The sequence below is a fragment of the Enoplosus armatus genome, chromosome 14, assembly GCF_043641665.1.
Source record: "Enoplosus armatus isolate fEnoArm2 chromosome 14, fEnoArm2.hap1, whole genome shotgun sequence".
NCBI classification, from domain to species: Eukaryota; Metazoa; Chordata; class Actinopteri; order Centrarchiformes; family Enoplosidae; genus Enoplosus; species Enoplosus armatus.
Genome location: NC_092193.1, coordinates 3,912,185 through 3,933,691, shown reverse-complemented (window position 1 = coordinate 3,933,691; position 21,507 = coordinate 3,912,185). Strand labels below are relative to the sequence as shown.

At 41.1% G+C, this 21,507-nt stretch overlaps 1 protein-coding gene across 2 annotated transcripts in view; it reads right to left on the bottom strand.

Moving 5' to 3' along the window:
* The window catches only part of LOC139296008 (neuropilin-1a-like), a 66,973-nt gene that overhangs the window by 24,433 nt on the left and 21,033 nt on the right, over positions 1-21,507 (bottom strand). For both annotated transcript variants that reach the window (XM_070918258.1, XM_070918259.1), the window contains exons 4-6: positions 14,545-14,772; positions 9,586-9,756; positions 3,849-4,015 (exon numbers count right to left, since the gene is read on the bottom strand). In XM_070918258.1, coding sequence (XP_070774359.1) covers positions 3,849-4,015; positions 9,586-9,756; positions 14,545-14,772 — 566 coding nt within the window. The remainder of the gene's footprint in view (positions 1-3,848; positions 4,016-9,585; positions 9,757-14,544; positions 14,773-21,507) is intronic.

Sequence of the window (21,507 nt, the reverse complement as noted above, 5' to 3'; positions counted from 1 at the left end):
ACTTAGAGCTTTTTAATGACGGGAACAAAATGCAGGAAGGGGACATAATTCAGTCAAGTGTGGCTAAATGGGATTGAAAAGGAAAAACACTGCTACTTCCTGCCAAAACAGGACACTGCTTTAGCAGTGATAGTAAAAGAAAGGGCCTCAATTACTCAATTCTCATCTTTTTTTTTTGTGTTTACTTAAGAAAGTGCTCTTCTCTGGGGAGGCAGTTTTCAACACATGCACAAGTTTTTCTTTACTTATAAAATGCTCTGGTAATCTATGATGCTCACTAAAGAAATTAACTTAAAGACATGTTGGAAAACCACATGACTGACAATGTTTTTGCGTGTTTACAGGATTATGTGTGCCTAATAAACAGACTCGATTGCCATTTCGTTTTTCATTAATCCAACATGCCATTGTGTTCATGTTAGCCATGAACACACAGCTAATCAAATAGCTAAAACACTGGTATGGTCCTTTAAGCTCTTGGAAAAATCATGCAGTAATGTTTTTGTTTGTAACTTTTGCATAGTTTTGTATCTGCTACGTGACTTTTATAACCACTGGGATCTTAAAACCTCATTACACAATTTCTAAATGACTCATTGGCATTTATGAAGAAGAGGTAATTTAGTTCTCATTTCTGAAATACTTTCTTTTAGAAGCCTCGAGGTTTCCATCAAAAATGAACATCAGACTCATTAGATCTACTTGGCTTTGGGGGCTTTATTTTCTTTGATGAATGACATAACTCCTATTTCATCACTTTTTTGTCTCTCCTCTCTCATTGCTTAAGAAATTAGATTTACGATCAGCACGACGCAGAGACACTCGACTTCTTTCACCACAACCGGCAATGTGCTTAAACAAAACTCAGACGAGGGCTCACGCGTACGTCTCCATGTTAATACGTCTGATTTGTGTTGAGGTTTCTCTCGGTTATTGACATTTCCCGGGTTTTGGAAGATCACTGTGGCATTCCCCCAGAGGTCTGCTCTGGATAGCGAGACCTTTTAATGCTCTCTGGAGGATCTTTTGTCTTCCAGTTTCCCCCTGCCCCGGCTTCGACAACACACCTCCCACAAGGCCCAAATGTGTTCTCCAGATGCACGTCGCTGAGCTCTTCCTGGTGGCGTCAAAGAGATCCTGAAGACAAATGGCAGGGCGTCTATAAATACCTGAAGTCAAGAGGGGAAGGAAGCCTTTCCTTGGCTCACATCATGGTATTCAATAACAAGCGTATTTACTACAACTTGTAACTTGTAAAGAAGCTTGAATGCAGTGTTGAAAGTAACAAATCCCTCTTGTTTTTGTATCTAATCTGATTTCTTTTACCAATTTTAAAGAATAATTTTACTTGTGTATGTTTAAGATGGAGTCAGGTTGCTTGTAACAACAACTTTTTACTTTTCTCATTGCAAATATGGATTTTCACATTAAAAGTTACTTTTAAAGCTCATTTTACTTTGTAAAGTTTCTACTTTGGTAATTTTATTGCCGCAGAAGTAACATTTTAGTATTCTTCTTGAGCATCACAGTTAATTCCTGTCAATCCTGACTTGCAGAAAAATGTGGTTTACAGATATGGAGGATTTCCATTTCATTGCAAACATCCAGGATGCTAATGATATGAGTCACTACTGTGCGAAATATGATTAGAGATTTATCATAAAGCTAGATAATGAGCTCACTGTCTGCCGCCATCCAAATTGCCACCGGGTAACATCACCCCGACAACATTATGAATTGTAACCTGAAAATAGTATCAATAAAATATAAATGCCTTTAAATGAATAATAGAGGTGTTTGCAGTGGAGGAGGCAGGCATGCAAGAATTAACTAAGTCATAATTTTCTTCTCAAGTAAGATGAATGGAAAGCCGTAAGGCAAACCATGCTGCGTGGAGTTGGCCACGCACCACACTTAATCAAATAAAATGGAAAATTCTCCTCACAAAAACAACCAGTCATAACTCAAACGCCTCACGAATACCGGGGGCGAGCAACAGAACTGGTTCTGAGACTATAAATCACTGTGGCGGGGGGATGGTCTGCCGTTTCTTCAGGAGGGACTGCCAACAAAGCTTTACCTGAACACACGCGTATAGAAATCTGTCCACACACCCCGAACTGCTGAGAGCTTCTATCCTCAGGTGTGAGGAGCGACTGGTGAGCTGAACGAGGAGTGTTGTCACCTCCCTCAGTATCTACAGTCAGCGCGTCCTCACGGAAAACTCTGCAGCACCAGCGCAGTGCTGCTGAGGAGGCTCGTCCATGCTCAGCAAACTCTGCCAGGTGTTTTACCTCTCTGTTTTCTATATACGTGAGAAAAGGGCATGTACGTTTTGTGGTCACTTTAATCAAAAGTGTAAAATAAAGTTTTTATTTCAGGCCTCCTAACAAAAAGAGAATTTGAAATCTTCTGTATTGTATCTGCATAGAAGGGCATTTGTCAGTCGTATCATTTGATGTTTAATTTCTTCAACACTGACTATTTCAAGAAACACCTCCTTTTAGAAAATAATTTGTACCGTAAAATACTGAAACATTTCAGAAGGCATTGTTGGTGAATTAAATATTGAAGCGTATTCAGGCTCTCTCCACTGGTGAACCCATTAACTTCCATTCAAACAGAGTCCCCCATATCATTACATCCCAGAGGGCTCAGCTGTGGCCCAGTAGCTAAAAGAAGTCCCCAGACAGACAATAGAGAGCGCTACTACTAATCTGGCACTGAGGCTGTTTCCTGTCTACTTCCTGTTGTAACCCCCACAGGAAGGAAGTGAGGGTCTGTTCTTATTGCGAGGGGCATTGTGAGTCTTCCTCTATGAGTTACTATCCTGGACAATGGGACAGTCCCGGACTCCGGCCGCACCTAATGGGTCTATCGGGGGGGGGGCGATCTCACCTAGAATTGGTTTTCTTTGGTCCAAACCTTATTAGGAGAAGCACATCCTTGTTGCTTACGAAGCCCAGTTATACGTGAGCCAGGACAAGTACCTAAAGTTTTGGTGACCTGTCGTCCTGCCAGGTCTGATAATTTCGCGCCGAGAGGAATCCAAACAAATCAGATTCTGGTTCCTGTAAGTTTAGCTAAGTGTGATGGACTGCATTCTTCCTCAGGGGTGTTCAAGATTTTAGCCTTATCTTGAAGACCATGTTTGGCTTTAGTTTGTTGGTCCTACAAAAGAGTACTCAGGTCCAAATTGAGTTAAGACCTCAAGCTAGGCTAACTACCATACCTACTGTATACTGTAGTGCTAAACCACCCTGTACAGAAAACAATTGTGTATGTCTGACTAAACATTTGGAAAGCTAGCTCTATTGTTTAACAAACTACAATGTAGTATAGCCTATGAACGTGGCTGTGAGTCTTCCTTCTCACACCTGTACAGCAGTTAGTTAATCAAACTGCATCGTCAAGCAGCAAAATATACCAAATATGTTTAAAGAAACTGAACATATTTCCACATTCAATGATTGCAGGCTTCTATGTCACATTTCACAGTGAAGATAAGAAATGTCAACTGTGCTGGAGAGGCAGATTTCAATAAATAATGCATGTTGGCTTCTCCCCCCCCCCCCCTTCCTTCTGTGTCCCTATAACGTGCAGGAAAGTGGTACAAATGAGTGAACGATATTCAGACCAGATGTGAGCAAGATCTCAGCGGTACAGTCAAGTTCAAACTGAGGAACACCGTTTCTCCATGAGAGAGCGAGCATACGCACATTTTGAAATCAGACTCTAAAATGAGGCCCAATGTGACATAATATGAGTTTTTATAATCCAGTGTGACCTCAAGAATTCTCCAGGAAAAAAAGATCCGTTGACTTTTAGTGTAACCAAACATTACTGACCTGTATCCACTCCCTGACGTTGTCGTCTGAGGGCGTCCAGCCATTCTCCTGGTAGTTGAGACGCGAGCGTTCAGGGGACCAGTTGGAGTTATACTGGGAGGAGGCGCTGATCTGCTCTGAGGAGATTTCCCCCGACTCCATGCCCAGTGGCTCCATACAAGCAAAATCTGCCAAAGACATAAAAACTTTTAAATAAATTAAATTTTTTGCAGACTAATAGCAACTGACGTGGAGGTTAAGATGGGTTAAAAATGTTGCTTTATTATCCTAAACACATTCCAGGGTGGCAAGTGAGTTTAAGTGAAATTAAGTTTAAGTGAAGTCGAAAATATCAACAAATGAGGAGGTTATTATCAAGTTACTGTTGTGAGTCAAGAGCTGCATCGTTCCAATACACATGGTCAGACCATAAGGGCAAATGTCTGTTATCAAAACCACTCTAACTGCCTCTTTAATATGAGTTTGAAAAGTTTATTACACACATCATTAGCTGGATGAACTGAATGTTGGTATTTTTTCTCTCCACCTTGTCGTTGCTAATGGCTGAATTTATCATTAAGCTCCAGAACCGGGGTTCTAAAAGAAACACCTCAAGCCAAAGTCATAAATCCGTGTGTGTTGGGGGGGGGGGGGGGGGGGGGGGGAGCTAATTTTGTCTCTGAGTCAGGCAGAAAAACAAGTGAGCATTGTGTCACCCAGACATTGTAAAGTGTCTGTCCCTGCTCCCTGCAGGGCGGTCAGTCACAGTAGTAAAGGAGTCATTTCAAACAGCCTCTGTGGTGGCACTTTAGAGGCCGTTTGGTGACACTGGCTTTTGTACAGTATCAATACATTCACACACTCTGAGCTCTGTGCTGAAACGGCGGAAACTCACTGAAAACTGCACAGTTGTCACTGAATTCCATTTAAATTAAATAAAAAACAACATGCTGTTTGGTTTCAGGGAAGGCCTTGATTGGCTAGTATAATAATATACTAATAATATAGACGTTAACACCCTCGAACACTCTTAAAGCTTGTCATTGTCCAAATCACTGTATGTTTATATTTTGTTAATAATCTAATCAAGAATTACTTGACAGGTGGTGGAACTCACAGCTATCTCATGTTTTTCTCAAAACCACTTCTCTATCTTGATACTGCAAGCAGTCATTATTATACAAATGCCAATCACAGCCTCTCAGAGCCCACGTTGACATCTTAATATTGCCAGTTTTTGTTTTTTTTCCCAACCAAAACCTAAAGATAAATCAATTAACAATTATATAAAAGAGAAAAAAAATAAAAAGAAAAGAAAAATCTTCACATTACAGAAGCTGGAAGCAGAAAATACATTTTAAAGGATTGTCTGATTGCATGCATGCATACACTCAACACACAAACGCCTGTGAAATACACACACATCTACACAGGCAGCACATATCGCTGCTAATGTCATGTGTAGATTTATAATTTTTTCACTCTAACTAAAGGATAATGCACTCCTCTGTGGATGGAGAACAGTATCTCTGAGGCGGCAGTGTCCACTCTGTAACAGCAGGGGAGCATGGGGAAGGAAGAGGGAGGCGGAACAAAAGGAAATGTGAGTGTTTGTGTTTGTGTGGGAGGGCTGTCTGGAGACACAAGGTCTGCCAGACTGACACAAACACACTTACATCATTCCAAGTTCCACAAATAAATTAGGGGGAAAGTTTGCTTGCAACATCAAAAAAAGATGTCAGAAAGTTTTTTTTGTGCTCATCATCGATATTTTTTAACTTGATGATTTTCAGGCCCAAATCCAGTGGAGTAAAAGTAAAACACCACTGGATCTCAGCCAGCTGACACTTCAGTTCATTTCTAAATTCTCTCACTTTTCTGCTTTCCATCAGGCCTCCTAAAACGTCTCCTTTGCTCTTTTCTCATTTCTATTCATGAGACAACCTCCATGCCTCCCTCACAGCAGGCATGAGGAACAAACTTCAACCACATCCCTCTACCTCTCCATCCGAAAAGAAAGAAAGGACGCAAACTGACGCCCCCGAAGATCGTTCAGCTCATCAAAGGCCCGGCCGGAGGTCGTTTCTGATGGTGATGGCCGAGACAGAGCGAGAGAAAACCGTAAATTCACAGCATGATGTCGGAGTTTGATTCCTCAGAGGCTGTTAGCAAAGATCCTGCATGAATGGAAGTTCTTTCTGAATATTTTAAGAGGACGAAGGCACAGCATTGGCATAAAAGTCAGTATAAATACAAGATAAAAGGTTTATAGGAGTGGTTCCCAATCTGTTTTGTCAGATATACACCCCCCCACCCCAGCCTTGTCAGATGAACTCATGTACCCCTTCATCAACACCACCCATCATGTTCCAAATGTGTTCTTTTGAATGGCTTTTAAAATGGCTGTTTTAACACTATTAAAACATTAATCATTTCATAAAATGTAACTAATGTTTAAGTGTTGTACGCCTACTACCACTTGGAGTGGCCGACGCTGGACATTTCAACCATTTAGCTATTTCAACAGTTTCAACTTTTATTTATTGTTATATTCGAAGCATTTATCATTACTTTAAGCTAGCTATTTCAACTGTTTACCTTTAAATTATATTCCAACTATTTATCCATTACTTTTAGCTATTTTAAGTGTTTAGCATTCATTTAGCTATTTCAACTTTTTAGCTTTCATTAGTTATCTGTTTCAACCAGTTATCCATTACTTTTAGCTACCTATTTTGACTGTTTAGCATTCATTTAACTATTTCAACTTTTTAGCTTTCATTAGCTATCTGTTTCAACCAGTTATCCATTACCATTAGCTACCTATTTTGACTGTTAGCATTCATTTAGCTATTTCAACTGTTTAGCTTTCATTAGCTATCTGTTTCAACCAGTTATCCATTACTTTTAGCTACCTATTTTAAGTGTTTAGCATTCATTTAGCTATTTCAACTGTTTAGCTTTCATTAGCTATCTGTTTCAACCAGTTATCCATTACTTTTAGCTACCTATTTTAACCGTTTAGCATTCATTTAGCTATTTCAACTGTTTAGCTTTCATTAGCTATCTGTTTCAACCAGTTATCCATTACCATTAGCTACCTATTTTGACTGTTAGCATTCATTTAGCTATTTCAACTGTTTAGCTTTCATTAGCTATCTGTTTCAACCAGTTATCCATTACCATTAGCTACCTATTTTAACTGTTTAACATTCATTTAGCTATTTCAACTGTTTAGCTTTCATTAGCTATCTGTTTCAACCTACCCTTTACTTTTAGCTACCTATTTCAACTGTTTAACCATTACTTTACTTTACCATTACGTTACCTTCCTACTTTTAGCTATCTATTTCAGTCATTTCTGCATTACTTTTAGCTAACAGCTTACCTTTCTCTGCTAGCTTACTAACTATTCACACATCTCAATCACAAGTGGCGTTCAAGTGTTGCGGCTAACTCAATATGTTATGATGTTATGATATATTTTTTTCTAATCAAAGCAAAATTTTTATTTTTATTTTTAGTTGAGCTAAAATCTTTCCATGTACCCCCTGGCAACCGCTGAAGTACCCCATGGGGCACTAGTACCGTTGGTTTATAGCATCAGAGTGGTTGTAGAATTTGGAGAAAAGACAATGTGATTTGGTTTGGCGAGAGGCTTTAATTCAATCTGCTGAGCTTAGCTGGGGGGTCTGTAGGCAAAGTAATTGTGTGTGTGTGTATGTGCGTGTGTGTGTGTTTGTGTGTGTGAGTGAGAGAGTGTGTTACTTAAGCTAATATAATTAGAGCTCTGTCTAACACCAGTGCTGCTCTCAGCCATCCCAGTTAAGACTTTAGAGACAGAGTTATCTCTCACACACACACACATACATACAGTACAGACGTATTTAGTGCATGTAGGCTACATCCAAGTATTATCACCTTGTCATGAACACTCTCCATCAACACAACAGCACACACACATACAACCCAACAACACCCACATCGTCTGCCCATGGCAAAAACAAACAAGACAACTGAAAAAAAAAGCTGAAGATAATTACTTTGACCCCTCTGGTGAAATGTCTACATACATTTGTGATTCGGGAACACTTTCCAGCTCAGTGCATTGTGTGGAGATTGAATATAATGTACAAATTACATCAAATTTTTCTAATTAAAATGTTAAAAAAAGAAGCTTTACAATATGCTGATCCTGACTTGGAAAAATGTTGTCAATATTTTTACATGAATACATTTATATTTACATGGATTTTGAAATTTTAAATATCAAAATTTGCATCTTAACTGGATATCTGAACCTCAATTTTAAGGCAAGTCACTGAAATGCTGTCAATCATATATTTATTGCCGTGTTTTTGCCATTTTAAATGAGGAAAATAAATTATTTAACAGCTTCAGAAATCTTCAGATAAAGGACATTCCTGACCCAAACACAAAACACATACACAGTCAACTGATTTTAAGTTTTTACATATCAATTTAGTGATTTCAGCCACCGCGGGACCTTACGTAAACTCACCTCTGTACACACACTCACATTCCTTAACAGGGGTGACTGAGCCTGAGGTTACAAGAGTGCACGAACCATACGGGCCAACATAACTTAAGTCTCTACAGACATTCCAACAAGGTCATACTGATGCAGGCAAAGTGCTTAAGAACATGTGGACGCCAACAAACACAACACATGAAAAAAGGACTGGATCTATAGCTCTTCATCGTAACAACATCCTGATGCGTGAAATCGGCCTAATGCGTTGTTCAACAGGAGAAGATACCAGTTAAAAGTAGGTCAAACTGAAACTGAAAATACAAGCTGTTTTTATCAGAATCTAATCACATCTTAAATTCAAAGTTACAGCTGTGAGATAAGATCACATTTACACTGTTTTGTGCAGTCAAATTCAGATCCTGATTCTGATATTTAAAGTTCAAGCAGACTTGAATCAAACAGTTTAGCTGCAAGCGACACCACATGGGCGGGATTCATTTTAACTACAAAAATAGTCTTAGCTACAAAAAAGTTAGGAAACAGTGGTTTTGAGTTTGCTCAAATTTAACCAGAACAACTGGACTCTAAACCATTTAAATTAGCTAACTGTAGCAACGATTAGTTGATCTCTATAAAATTAATTTACAACAATAATAATAATTTTATTATTCATTATCGATTGTTTCTTCTCAGCTTCTCAGATGTGAGGTATTGCCTGTTTTCTCGGCCAATTTTTCATTATTTACTGGCATTTTATAAATGAAATGATGCATATAAAATAATTGATGAATTCATCAATGAATATAATCATGAACTGCAGCCCTAGTGGGAAGAACTTCTGAAATGAGGTGGGGTATTACGTCCTCTTATTCCCCTTTAATCACGAACTCAGTACACAGCTGATCACATGAAGAAATCATATACCGATGAAGTTATAAAAAGCCACATTTTTTCTTTGCTGGATGGTTTTAAACCCTGAAGGAGAAATTCTCTCTCTGCTTTCCTGCCTTCCAACATGGAGGTCAGAGGTCAAAGATCACACACAGGCCAGCTTGAAACACTTGAGCTGATGGACTTCCTGTTTACTGAGAGGGGTTATCAACATTTATACATCTGTAGAAGTATTATTTCATACTGTACGAGGTAAATGAGACACAGAAACATCCTGGAGATGAACCCTGGTTCCTCCTAATGCCAGTTGACATCTCCACCCTCCACACCACCCTCTCCCCTCCCGTTCTCATCAGTAATCCAGCTGCTCACCCTCATCTTCGTGTCCCGGGGGGAGGTTCCTCTCTCGGATGGTGTAGTTGGCGGAGAATCCCTCTCTGGCGATGGCGTTGTCAGTGGTGATGGTCATGGACAGGATGCCAGTGTAGGAGATCACACGGCCCGGGGACGTCTGGCCACAGTACCGGCCAATGTGGGGACCCACTGGGGGAGGAAGAAGGGGGATGGAGAGGAGGGGGTAAGAGAGAGGTAGAAAGGAGGGAGGAAATAAGGAGGGAGGAGAGGAAAATAAGGAAAGAGGAAGAGGAGGAGAGGCCAGTGGGGAAAAGAGAAGCGCAGAAAATGAGCGATGAGACAAAGGGAGAGAGAGATGGAGCAGAGGAGGTGAAGAAAAAGGAGAACGTCAGCTTCATCACTCATCAACAGCAGAGTGCTTTTATTATTCACTCTGTCCTTTTCTGCCCTCACTGTCCTGGGAAATGTTTCGTGACTTCGGGCAAAAACACACAAGCTTGAGACTTGTTAATCTGTTATATTCTATCTACACAGAACTCAAGTCAAAAAATGCCCAATTTAGATTTAAAAAGCCCCCCAAAACTCAAAAGTCAGTTTGTTTAATCTGCTGGGTTCAGAGTCTTCAGACAAACACAATGAGCAGCTGATCTCGTGTCAGCTCCAGTCTCTCACTTCTCATGAGTGATGTGGCACCTTTGAGACAGGAATAAAGGTGAGATGACAGGTGGCAGAAACACTCATTTCCACAACATATTGCATTGACACTTATTATCCCAACACTATGTGTATATATATATATATATATATATATCAGGTACAGCAAAAATAACATTTTTAACTCATTGCTGAGATTTGGTACTAATTATAGGAAAAACTTATATATTTATACATTTTTTAAAGAAAGCGTCTATTTAAACCAAAATTAATTCATTATAGGAAACTGTATTTTCCATCTGTTGAATCGTATGCTTGCCTGTAGACAAATTTCACATTTTTTAAATGCACAGTTGACCTGCACTGATTTATGCTAGTAATTGGAATTAGTTAATTGGAAGTGTACCAATTAAATCAGCTGTCTCTATTTTCCCTATAAGTAATAAAATTATATACTTCTTTTCAGAGAAATCCTTGGAAATAATACTGAAATTGTGGATCATGGAACATTTTAAATACTGTTTACCAACCCTAAAAAGATCGTAGGCTGAAGTGACATCTCCTTGCTTAATCTGCATGACAAGTAATGGACAATAATATTGATATGATATGAATATGACCGATACGGTTTAAGCTAAAGTCGAGCTTTGTAAGAATTGTGCAGGATTCTGTGATAATTGTTGTCAGCTGACCGTCGGCGTTGTTGGAAGACTGCTGGAGATTTCAGAAAAAGAGACGCTGGTGATAAAACATGAGAGGCACACAGTGGGGCTAACATCCTGTAACTGTAACAACATGATCCTCTTGTATGCAGCACACAGCGACAGCCTGTCTCATGTCTTAACACTGTGAGTGCTGACGTCGCCGCCTGCCCACAGTTTGCTGGCCATTTCATCCTGTTCTTATCTGTGAGAAACAACGCCAGGCTTGTGGTGCCTCCTGTTTTGTAGCGATACTGTATCTGCAGCCTCTCGAGGACTCGCGGAGGGAACATTCAGTCCAGAGTGAAGTCATACATGTTACAAAAATTATACTTCTCCTTCAGCTTGGAGGCGAAATAACCAAGAAATAACACAAAGCAATCGCGTTGGAATGCCGAGTTTTGTTTATCAGTTGCAGTTTAAAGCAGCTCGTAGATAATCTGTGACGGATTACATTTTGAATTATTTCAGCCTTATCGGAGGTAGTGTAAAATGGTTTAGCCGTGAGGCTGTCTGCTGTCGATGCAATCAGCTATAAGACGGGAAAATCCTTCGAGCAACATGGCTGCATTTACATTTATTAAGGAAACGGTCATATGTGAAATAGAAACAACACGGGGAAGAAGATTAAATTCCAGCATTTAAACATAATAAACAATCACTACGTAGGAGTTTAAGACATATTCTGACAACCGAGCAAACCCTGTTCAAGGCATGAAATGTCTCCGAAAGCTTCGGAAAAACCAAATAAGTGAACCTCATGATAAGAATGTTCTGAAGAAGCCAAAAAATTCCATTTAGGATATTCATAAAGCTCTTTTTTAATTTTTTTTTTTTTACAATTTTATTTGTGAAACATTGTGTAAAATATTAATTTCCTGAAGAAATGATTTGATTGTCTGAAGAATAAATCCAAAACTAATGAGCCCTTGATGCTTGTTTGTCTGATAAAATCCCACCAGAACAAAACATTTCCTTTTGAAGAACAGATTTAAAGCTCTGAAAGAAAAGAAAAAACAAAAACAACAGTGCATGATGGGAATGTTTGGCGTTCGTGCGAACACTGCAAATGCGTTTGATGGGATGAAAAACTACATCCTGGTCTTCACCCTGCTGCAGAGATGCTTTGTTATCTGCGCTGACACACGTGTTCATGCAACAAACACACACCAACATAGTTCATTCACACACACACTCACACACACATTCATGCAAACACCTGAATGCGCACACACACACACACACACACACACACACACACACACACACACACAGATCATTTGACAGGAAAGACCCTGGCATGTTATGTATGCTGGCTCGGCTTTAAAGTGTATGTCACTGTCTGTATACCTGTGCCAGCCTTTGTGTCCCTCATGTTCCCATGCCAGTCTCCTCCCTGGCAATAATCAGGCAAAGCTTTGGGCACAGCAGCGAGTATTGTGGGCATCCTGGCAGCCTACTCAGGCCTGTCCAAGGTATGTAGCTCTCACCATTATCTGCACACTGTACGGCTAATTAGACAACAATGGAAGCTGACAAACGCTGTCCAAACGGAGGGACGGAGTGTGAACAGAGGGTAGAGCAGGATGCGTCTCCGTCATTCACGTGCAGGGAGCTGATTTTCCAAAATGTGGTTGGTGGGGGAACAATGAGCAAGCTGTGAAGGAGTCTCTTTCAGTACATCCAGCCTCCATGTGTGCACAGGAGGTTGAGTTTCAAGTAAAAGACTGAGTAACAGCTGAGCGCTTAATGATTATTATAAGCTTCTGCATGTCACTAATATTTCTGTATGTTAAAGGCATTTTGGGCGATATGTTTATTCCCCTCCTAGGGAGCTTTAAAGGTGCTTTAAAGGTAGTAGGTGGCTCTTTGGTCAGAGCCAGGCTAGCTGGTTCCCTGTGTTTCCAGTCTTTATGCTAAGCTAAGCTGTAGCTTCACATCTACCATAGAGACATGAGAGTGGTATTGATCTTCTATTCTAACTATTACTTTAATGCGTAATATTATATCCTGATTGGGCTTGTTTTATCATTTGTGGTGTTTTCATGCTCATTCACACATGAGATGTGTTGCTCAGGCAAAAAACACTTCTGAACTTAATTTCAGTGGGAGATTTGGTGAGGAGCCGAGTCCTTGTAATGTTATGTTGCTGTGGAGCACGTGGTGAAAACAGTTCACACAGCAGAAACCATTGAGTAGGAAGGGATTTTTCTTTTTTCGTATTTGGGATATTTCAAGTTTAAGAACTTTCTAAGTGACTTTTAAGGTTTTGTTTGGTGGAATTAGAATTGAAAGGTAAGACTAGAGTTAGACATTATACAGAGAGAGCTGACATGCTGACTACCTTCAGAGTTTTGAAGATCAAGTTCTTCTAAAGACATTACTGTGTTTTCAGAAACCTCTGAAACTCTTTTTATCCAATCCACATTTTTAAAAGGGTTTTAAAGATCCATGAGAAACTATTTTCACATACGACACACTATGTACCGAAGCGGCCAAAAAATAACAGTAAAAATCCCCTTCTAATAACAAAAAGAGTGAACCTCTGGTATTTCCAGCCAATCAGGTCAAGGAGATACAGCATTATCCTCCTGTGCCAAATTCCTGAGACAGCCTGCGAATCCTTTTGTAAAGGAGGAATGCTCCACTATGACTCGAAAAACAAGAATCCTGAAGACGCCAGGCTCTTAAATGTTGTGATAAAATGTCAGTTTAAAGATTCATCCTGTTGTTGCTGATATATTCACAAAAAGTTGCCTTCCAAAAACAAAAGAGTAAAAACACGTATCCCTTCCCGCTTTCCCTTCTCCCCTGCTTCAGCCCCCATCTTCACCTCGTCTTTCGCCTCTGCCTTCGCCTCCATTGCTCAATCCTCCCTCGTCTCACCTGCAGGGAAGTCATCCATCCTTTGTTTTCCTCCCTCCTCATCCTCCACATGTCTCTGTCTGTATCTCTGTCTGTTTTCTGTCAACATCTGCAGGGGGAAGCCGTCCTCAGCGCTTCTCATCCTTCTCTTCTCTCTGCTGCTTCACAGCTCCGCATATTTATCCTCAGCATCTGCATCCCATTTTCTTTCCCTCCACCTATGGAGAACCAGCCCCGTTGTTTCTCCTTCTATTTTTTCACCTTTATCTTTTTTCTGTCTGACATTGTCAGTTTCATCTCACTGCTCTATCTTGGTAGTGCATCCATTTTTATAGCTTAGTTTGTATTTTTTTTCCCTTTAGCTATAAGAGTCTGTTTATGAGGGGGGCTCAAGCAGGTAGAAATACCCCTTTAGCACTTTTTATAGCATGTTTTGACCTGGTTTTGTATTGTTTTATCTCAGCCTTTAGAGTTTGTTTCCTTGAAAGTTCATAAAAAGCTTCAAAAATACGCTTTTTTATGTCTTTTTAGCTAGTTGAAGAAATTTTCCATAATCGCCATCTTGCATGTGGATGTTTAAGTTACACCAGTCAAAACATGAACAATTTCAAGTTGTAGCATCATTACTCCAGCTTTGTTTTTGTCTTTCTTTAAGACTTGATTAGAAATATTTCCTTTACTAGTTAGCTTGAGCTCACTTTTACCCTCTCAGACTTCACCCATCATCCATCTCAGCCCGAGCAAAGCCTCTCCTCACCTGCGGGGAAGCCGTCCCAGATCTCCAGCCAGTCGTATCGGCAGAGGGCGCCCGGCGGCGGCGTGGTGTCGGGCTCCATGTCGAAGCTGTCGAACTCCACCACGATCTCAGACATCTTGGGGGCGAAGATCATGAAGGTGCAGTCCAGGTTGTTGGGGTACTTCTCGGGGAAGCCCGGCGTCTTGATGATGCCTCTGGGAGCCGTAAAGTTTCTGGAACATTCTGGACCTGCAGGGGGAGAAGATACTGATGAGTTTTTAAAGTGTCAAGACGTGTTTGGACAGAAGTGTGAACTCCCAGGAGTCCTGCTCATTATTACTAGTATTTTTTGCAGTCTTGAGTGAGGCGTTTGTGGTACTTTGAAACAAAGGAAAAGGAAAAAAGGTATTTAAAGCAAACACTTGTAAAACTAAAACTGCAAGACGTTGATACAAAATGAATGTTGAATCTGCCAGAATATCCTTAAAGAAACGTTTGAGCCTGTGTCTGCCCTGCTGCAAAAATAAGGATATAGACATTTGGAAATGCACATAAACTGAAATACTTTGTGTTACAAACGTTTTTGACCTTTCTGTACGTATAAAACTTTGGCAGCGCTGAAATACTTCTTCAGCTGTGACTTCACTGGAATAAAGATTTACTTTAACTGAGTCTTAAAACTAGATTTTCTCCTGAACAATGAGGGAATTCAGGGAAAAATCTCTCAGTGAGACAGGAAATTTCCCTTTTTGTCAATAACAGTATCACATGATTGAATCATAAAATAAGAAAAACCACTTAACTGGTTCCAGAAAAAGTGACAAATTGTTAAAAAGGACCCCAGTTCAATTTGTCAGACCCAGTTACAGATCCAGTGACTGGCTAACATTTCCTTCAAACATGGCTTTTGTTTTATTGACTAAACTCATGTCATCTCCAGCCGATCAGACAAATTGGTCCCCTCCCCTGTCGGAGCCGCCTGTGTCTGTGTTGTGACGGGGGGGGGGGGGGTTATTGACAGTCCCAGACACTGAGAGGCTGTTTACAGAGACAGATCATGGCCAACAAACAACAACAACATGCACAGATACACTCACAGACAGACAAATACAGCCCTATTAGCTCATTAGACACACACACCCTACCCCACATAACCATTCAACCAAGTGCTCTTTTGTACTTTATGGGTTCACTGTGTGTTACTGTGTCCTGGTTTGTGTTCCAATATTATCTATAAGGCCTATTTTTTAATACTGAACTGATTTGTTCTTGCTACTCTTTGATTGATATATTTTCTTTGATATCTACTCATCATCAATAATTATATTGCTTTAACCAGGAACTGCATAAATAAATAAATAAATAAATAAAGTTTTACTTGCTCACTTACACAAAAGAAAATCCCCACAAACATCGCCTGCTGTTATTTTGCACCCTCTGACGATGATGTTTCATTTCTCACACTTTCATTCATGCGTTTGCACGTAACACCTTCTGGTGATAAAATCGTCGGCTGTGTTGTGTTTACACATCTCCCATTTTTAATATTCATCTCACCATTGTTGCGTAGTGGTGTGATGTTGTTCAGCTAGATTATGAACGAGGCATTGTGAACTATGTCGAATAACAGAAGACGGAGGTATATAACGGGGTATATTTTCACATCGAATTTGATCACCTTCTCATTAAGTTAATGTTTTACTTCTTCTCTTGGCTCTGGATTTTTCCTGAGAAGGTTTACACGACTTTCAACGGACTGTATGTGACATAAAGATGAGTCGATGATAGGGGGACAGTTTGTTGAAGCATGTATGTGCCAAGGTTGTCACGTAGCTTGTGACGATAAGAGTGAGACCATGTCGGCACTTTGGGACTTTGCTCATGATGTGACACAGACACAGAGAGCATTATGATGCAAGAGAGACTCTGTAAATGCTTTGTTTCACAACCACTGCAGTCGCAGATGATGCTGCCTGTTGAGAGACAGTCCAGGGAAGTGTGATCCTTTCCTTCTATACAACACAAAACAGACTTACACCCACTGTGGTTGCATGAAAACCTCACAATTCCTCATAAGCATCGCAGGCTCCTCTGGATCGTAGGATAAAGAAATAAAACAATCACTGAGCAGAAACAACGCGTGACAACGTGTGAATGTCTCCTGATAAAAGTGCAAACAGCGCGGCAGCTCTCACGTCATTGTCGTTTCTTGTACACGAGCTCATGAAAATCTCTGCCTCGGCTCGCATCAGTCAACTGGCGGCCGGCAGGTCACACCTCTCCTGTCGTAAAGTGACATGAGCGAGTTTACAAGACAGTGACTGATCTCTGTGGGGAGACGACGCGAGGCGTGGGCCAGGGTCAAACATCTCTTGGAGGCACGAGTGGTGTGTGTGTGTGTGTTGGGGGTGGGGGTTCCTATGTTGCCAGAGCAGATGTGACCTGCACGTTATCTGAGCATGCCTCTAAACATGAATCCACACACACGGAAACACAAAGAGACACACACACACACACACACACACACTCCACTGGACCCCTTGCAGTTGACACAGGTGGTGTCATTAAAAGGGCGACATGATAAATGATGTGGAGGGGACGAGGCAGGCTTCGATCCTGCTCAGCTGGCACACTTTCCTGTGTGTGTGTGTGTGTGTGTGTGCGTGTGTGTGTGCGTGTGTCAAATGTGCAGATGGGTCGAGTAAATCTATGCTTCATGAGAAATATTTGCTGCTGTATGTCTATCAAGGTCAGACATTCATGTGATTTCAGTGCAGAAATATCCTTGAAAGCTCCTATAATGCAAAATAACAAATAACGGACAATGTTTTTTTTTTCTATCATGCGTTAATGTGAGAACTGAACCTCATGGGCCACTGTAGGTCATTTTTTGAGCCCATCACCAGCTGCTTCTTTTCAGAGCGTTGTGAGTGAGTGCAACAGAGCACCTTTTGATCTGACGACAAGCAAGTAAACATCTAAGAAGTGGAATAAACGGCTGACTTCCTACAAACCGCTGCATCAACAGAAGATGAAACAAATGTTGTTGTGAACTAGAGAAGCATTCAGAGCCGCCGTACCTGCAACCAAGCTTTGCTTTGTTTTAATAAGTCCTGAATACACACCAATATTCTCTCTGTTTAAATGTCTCAAAAAGACCAAGTGAGCCATAAAGTCCTTGTGCCGGATGTGTGTTTGCATATATATTGTGTGTTCAACCATATCTGTTATTGTGTCATTTCACTAACACGATCGAGCTCTTTCCTCAAACAGCACGGTACACTGCTCTCATCTCTCATCGGTTCGTTCTCTCTTTCTTTCTTTCATCTTTTTTATCAATGACCCTTCAATCAACTGTGACACCCCCCCCCCCCCCCCACCCCGTCGACTAAACCGCTGAGACATGTGTTTCTGGTTTGAAAACCTGCAATAAAACCAGAGAGTTGGGGCAAATATAGTTCCAGGACGAAGAGGAAGAGGGCTCACTCGGCTATCATTTATAAATGATATGTATTCTGTGGTCAGCGGAGGGTGGAGTCATGGTTATGGTTATGGCTGCGAGAGGCGGATGTGCCGGAGCTTTACGGCGCAACGCTCATTAGACAGAGATTTACCGACTTCAGCCGAGCGCCATCTTTAAGGCCAAACAGAGCCTGTCATCTAAACCAGGGTTTCTGCTTTTCGTGGTGGTGTTTCGGGGGGTTTCTCATCGTAATGACAAGACGTGGAAGAGAGAGAGAGGGACAAAAGGGAGGAGAGGTAACGAAAGAGGGATGAGGCCACGGACAGATAAAAGGTATGAAAGACACATGTCAAAATCAATCAGACTTTAAAGTAACTCAAAAACTTCTCAATGCGTTACAAAGATAACTCAGGACTAAAACAACTTACATTATGTTTATCAATCTAACTCTTCAGTTCATCGGTCTACTGTTTCAAAGATCTCTTCACAAGAATATAATCCTGCTGAATACTCAATCCCATCATTTCATTTTAATTAAACATACTTGATTTGCATAAAAACAGCCACATTTAATGATATTGAATCAGAAAAAGCCTTAAATAAAATCCACCATGTGTCCCCCACATTAAATCCCCCAAATTCACAGAAATACAGGGGACATGATGTCAGTGTCCTCAGTGGTAGCTGTGGCTCTGGCTATGGTCGTCATGGTTACGAGAAGCCAACGGTTGGTAGGAGCAACTTCAGTTTTTGGTGTTAAAGTCAAGTCTGTAGTCACTTTTTACTTTTATCAAATGTGTTTTATTGTTTTGTTGGCGTGCAAAGTTAAAATGTCTGATATCTAAAATGTATATCGAATAAATCAAAGGACAAAAAGAGAGAGAGAGAGAGAAAGAGAGAGGGAGAGAGAGAGAGAGAGAGGGAGAGAGAGAGAAAGAGAGAGGGAGAGAGAGCGACAAAGATGGAGGTCTGTTTGAGTGAAGCCTGTTTGTAACCAGAGCAGCAGCTCCGTTTAGCAGCCAGTTTCAATGTGCTGCTCTGACTGTAATGGAAGGCAGCAACATGGGAGGGAGGATTACCTGAGTGAGTACAAGTGTTGTTTTTAACTTGTTAGAGGGTAGAGGACCCATATTGAGGCCAACACACGCATACACACACGCATACACACACACACACACACACACACTCCCCCACACATGCTGTCCTAGTTTCCAAGCCCCTCTTCTATGCCAGAGCATCCATCTCATCTGCAGGTCACCCCTGTTGCCTCCAAGGACAAACAGCCCATTAGCTAAATGAGCCTGGGGTCCCATGCACCTGTCTGCTGCACACACACACACACACACACACACACACACACACGAAAAGGAAGCCAGATACATACACTGAATTGCAAAGATGGACAGAAATAGGCACATAGCAACACGAGACAAACAAAAAATCATCTGAGTAAACATACAAAAAAGGTCGATCAAGGCCCATTCACACACACACACACACACACACGCACACACACACGCACACGCGCACACACACACACACAGAAACACCCACCCACACAGTAAAGCGAAGCGTCCGTCCTGTAGCTGAACTGTAGCCGGTAGTGAGGAGACAGACGTGCTTAACAACAGGAAGACAGTCGCTCTGTTTCTCAAACACAAGGAGGCACAGCAGCAGCAGCAGCAGCAGCAGAGACACACACACATCTGGCATCTCCGCCTCGCTCATACCCTGCAGCTTCACACCAGCAGACCTGACGACATAACAGAATCAAACTCGCTCGCTTTATTCATCCACTAACCGCATTAATATAAGACAGTCCGAGCGGTGATCGATTTAGATTTAAATATCTCAGCGCTCTCGTGGTCAAACCGCCTCACAACAAGGTCACTGTCGTAGCTGCTGTGGAGCTTTTTATCGTATCACATGATCCTCAGTTTGCCTCGTAAAAGGTTTAGCAATGTTTAAAAAAAAAAAAGAAACAAAACAAAATCTATAATTCCATGAAAACTGGGCAAACTGCTAAGGATGAGGTCTTCTGATCGACGACTGACACTTATTTTACATTTTAGTATTTTCTCACTTGGCTCCAGCTTTGCAGATCACTTGGTTTGATTAAGTTTTCAGGTTTTTAGATAAATGCTTGGCTCTATCTTCCCACCAGGAAAATGTTCAGGACCAATGTTCCTTCTAAGCTGATACTCTGTTGACCTACTTTTAAAGATTTATTACACTGACTCTCTAATAACATCCTGTCATTCACCACTTTGCACCCTGAAATTGCAGTCAGTACAAGCAGATTTGAAAGGCGTATCAGAAGTAGGGCCATACTTTGTAGCTTGGAGAGAACAGACCCTGCTTGTATTACTGCCTTACTCCTCATTTAAGTACAAAAAGAGCACTCGCCGATCCATTTTTCATATTACAATACAGTACTCTTAAACATAGGTCCACCTGGGGATTTTTATTCCTGGATCCTGTGATTCTGTGAATGGTTATTGCTCTCAGGGGTGCAAACAAAAAAAAGAAAAGAAGAAGAGGAATCTCACGTAAACTGCATGTTCCCTTTTTATCTGATTTATCTCCAGTCCCCATTGGTGGAAACTGAAGTGGCCACAGGAGACTCGCCGTTTGGCAGCCACTCAAGTGGACCCAAGAGGGAAGAGCAAATACAAATGTAGGACACGGGAGCAAGGTTCCTTCCCCGACAGGCAGTGTTTATGTAGGTCTATCCTGCTAGCATCCTGCCCCAGCCGGGACTCGCTGTTCCTCCAATGGAATTCTGGGTCTTTGAGTTTATTTAACTTGCAGCTTAGAGGTCAGTGTACCAGAGGTTCAGCTCAGGCTGTTTGGACAACCTTGGACATGAGTGTGGACACATTTTTGACGATGTTCTCTGAGGTTATTTTAGGATGCTGGTCACTAGTTTGATCAAACATGTAAGTAAAAAGAATTATTTGGATTTTTTTTTGGGTTTGGGCTCTCATCTCTATTACGATAATATTGCTAGAAAATCCGGGCAAAGGGGGCACCCCAGTGGCTCACCAGTGGCCCGGGTTTGATATCACTATCCAATAAAGGCAAAAAATGACCCAAAAATATATTTAAAAAAAAAGAAAATCCATGCAAGAAACAAGCAGCTGATCAGACAGCTTGTTAACTAGCCAAAAATGTATCCAGATTATCTCAAACGCTTTGTTTGGAGATAAAACTGACATCATCTAAAATGTCAGGAATAATCCCTTATTTCCCACAGGCCTATATATCTGAGTATTGTCACGGTCACATCTCATCATTTGTTATTGTTGATTGGTTGTCAATCTCTAGAGGGTTTTACCTAAAACACCTGAGGGCCGTGTTCCCAGATCTCATCAGTTAACTTGGTGAGTACAATGCCAAACCTCTGCATATGACAGCCAGGCTGTATGACACCAGATTTCCCTTTTAAGTCACAGAGGAATTATCAAAACTTTAGTCTGTTTGACGTGTTATCATCCCTTGAACAGCCTGCCAGCCTCCTG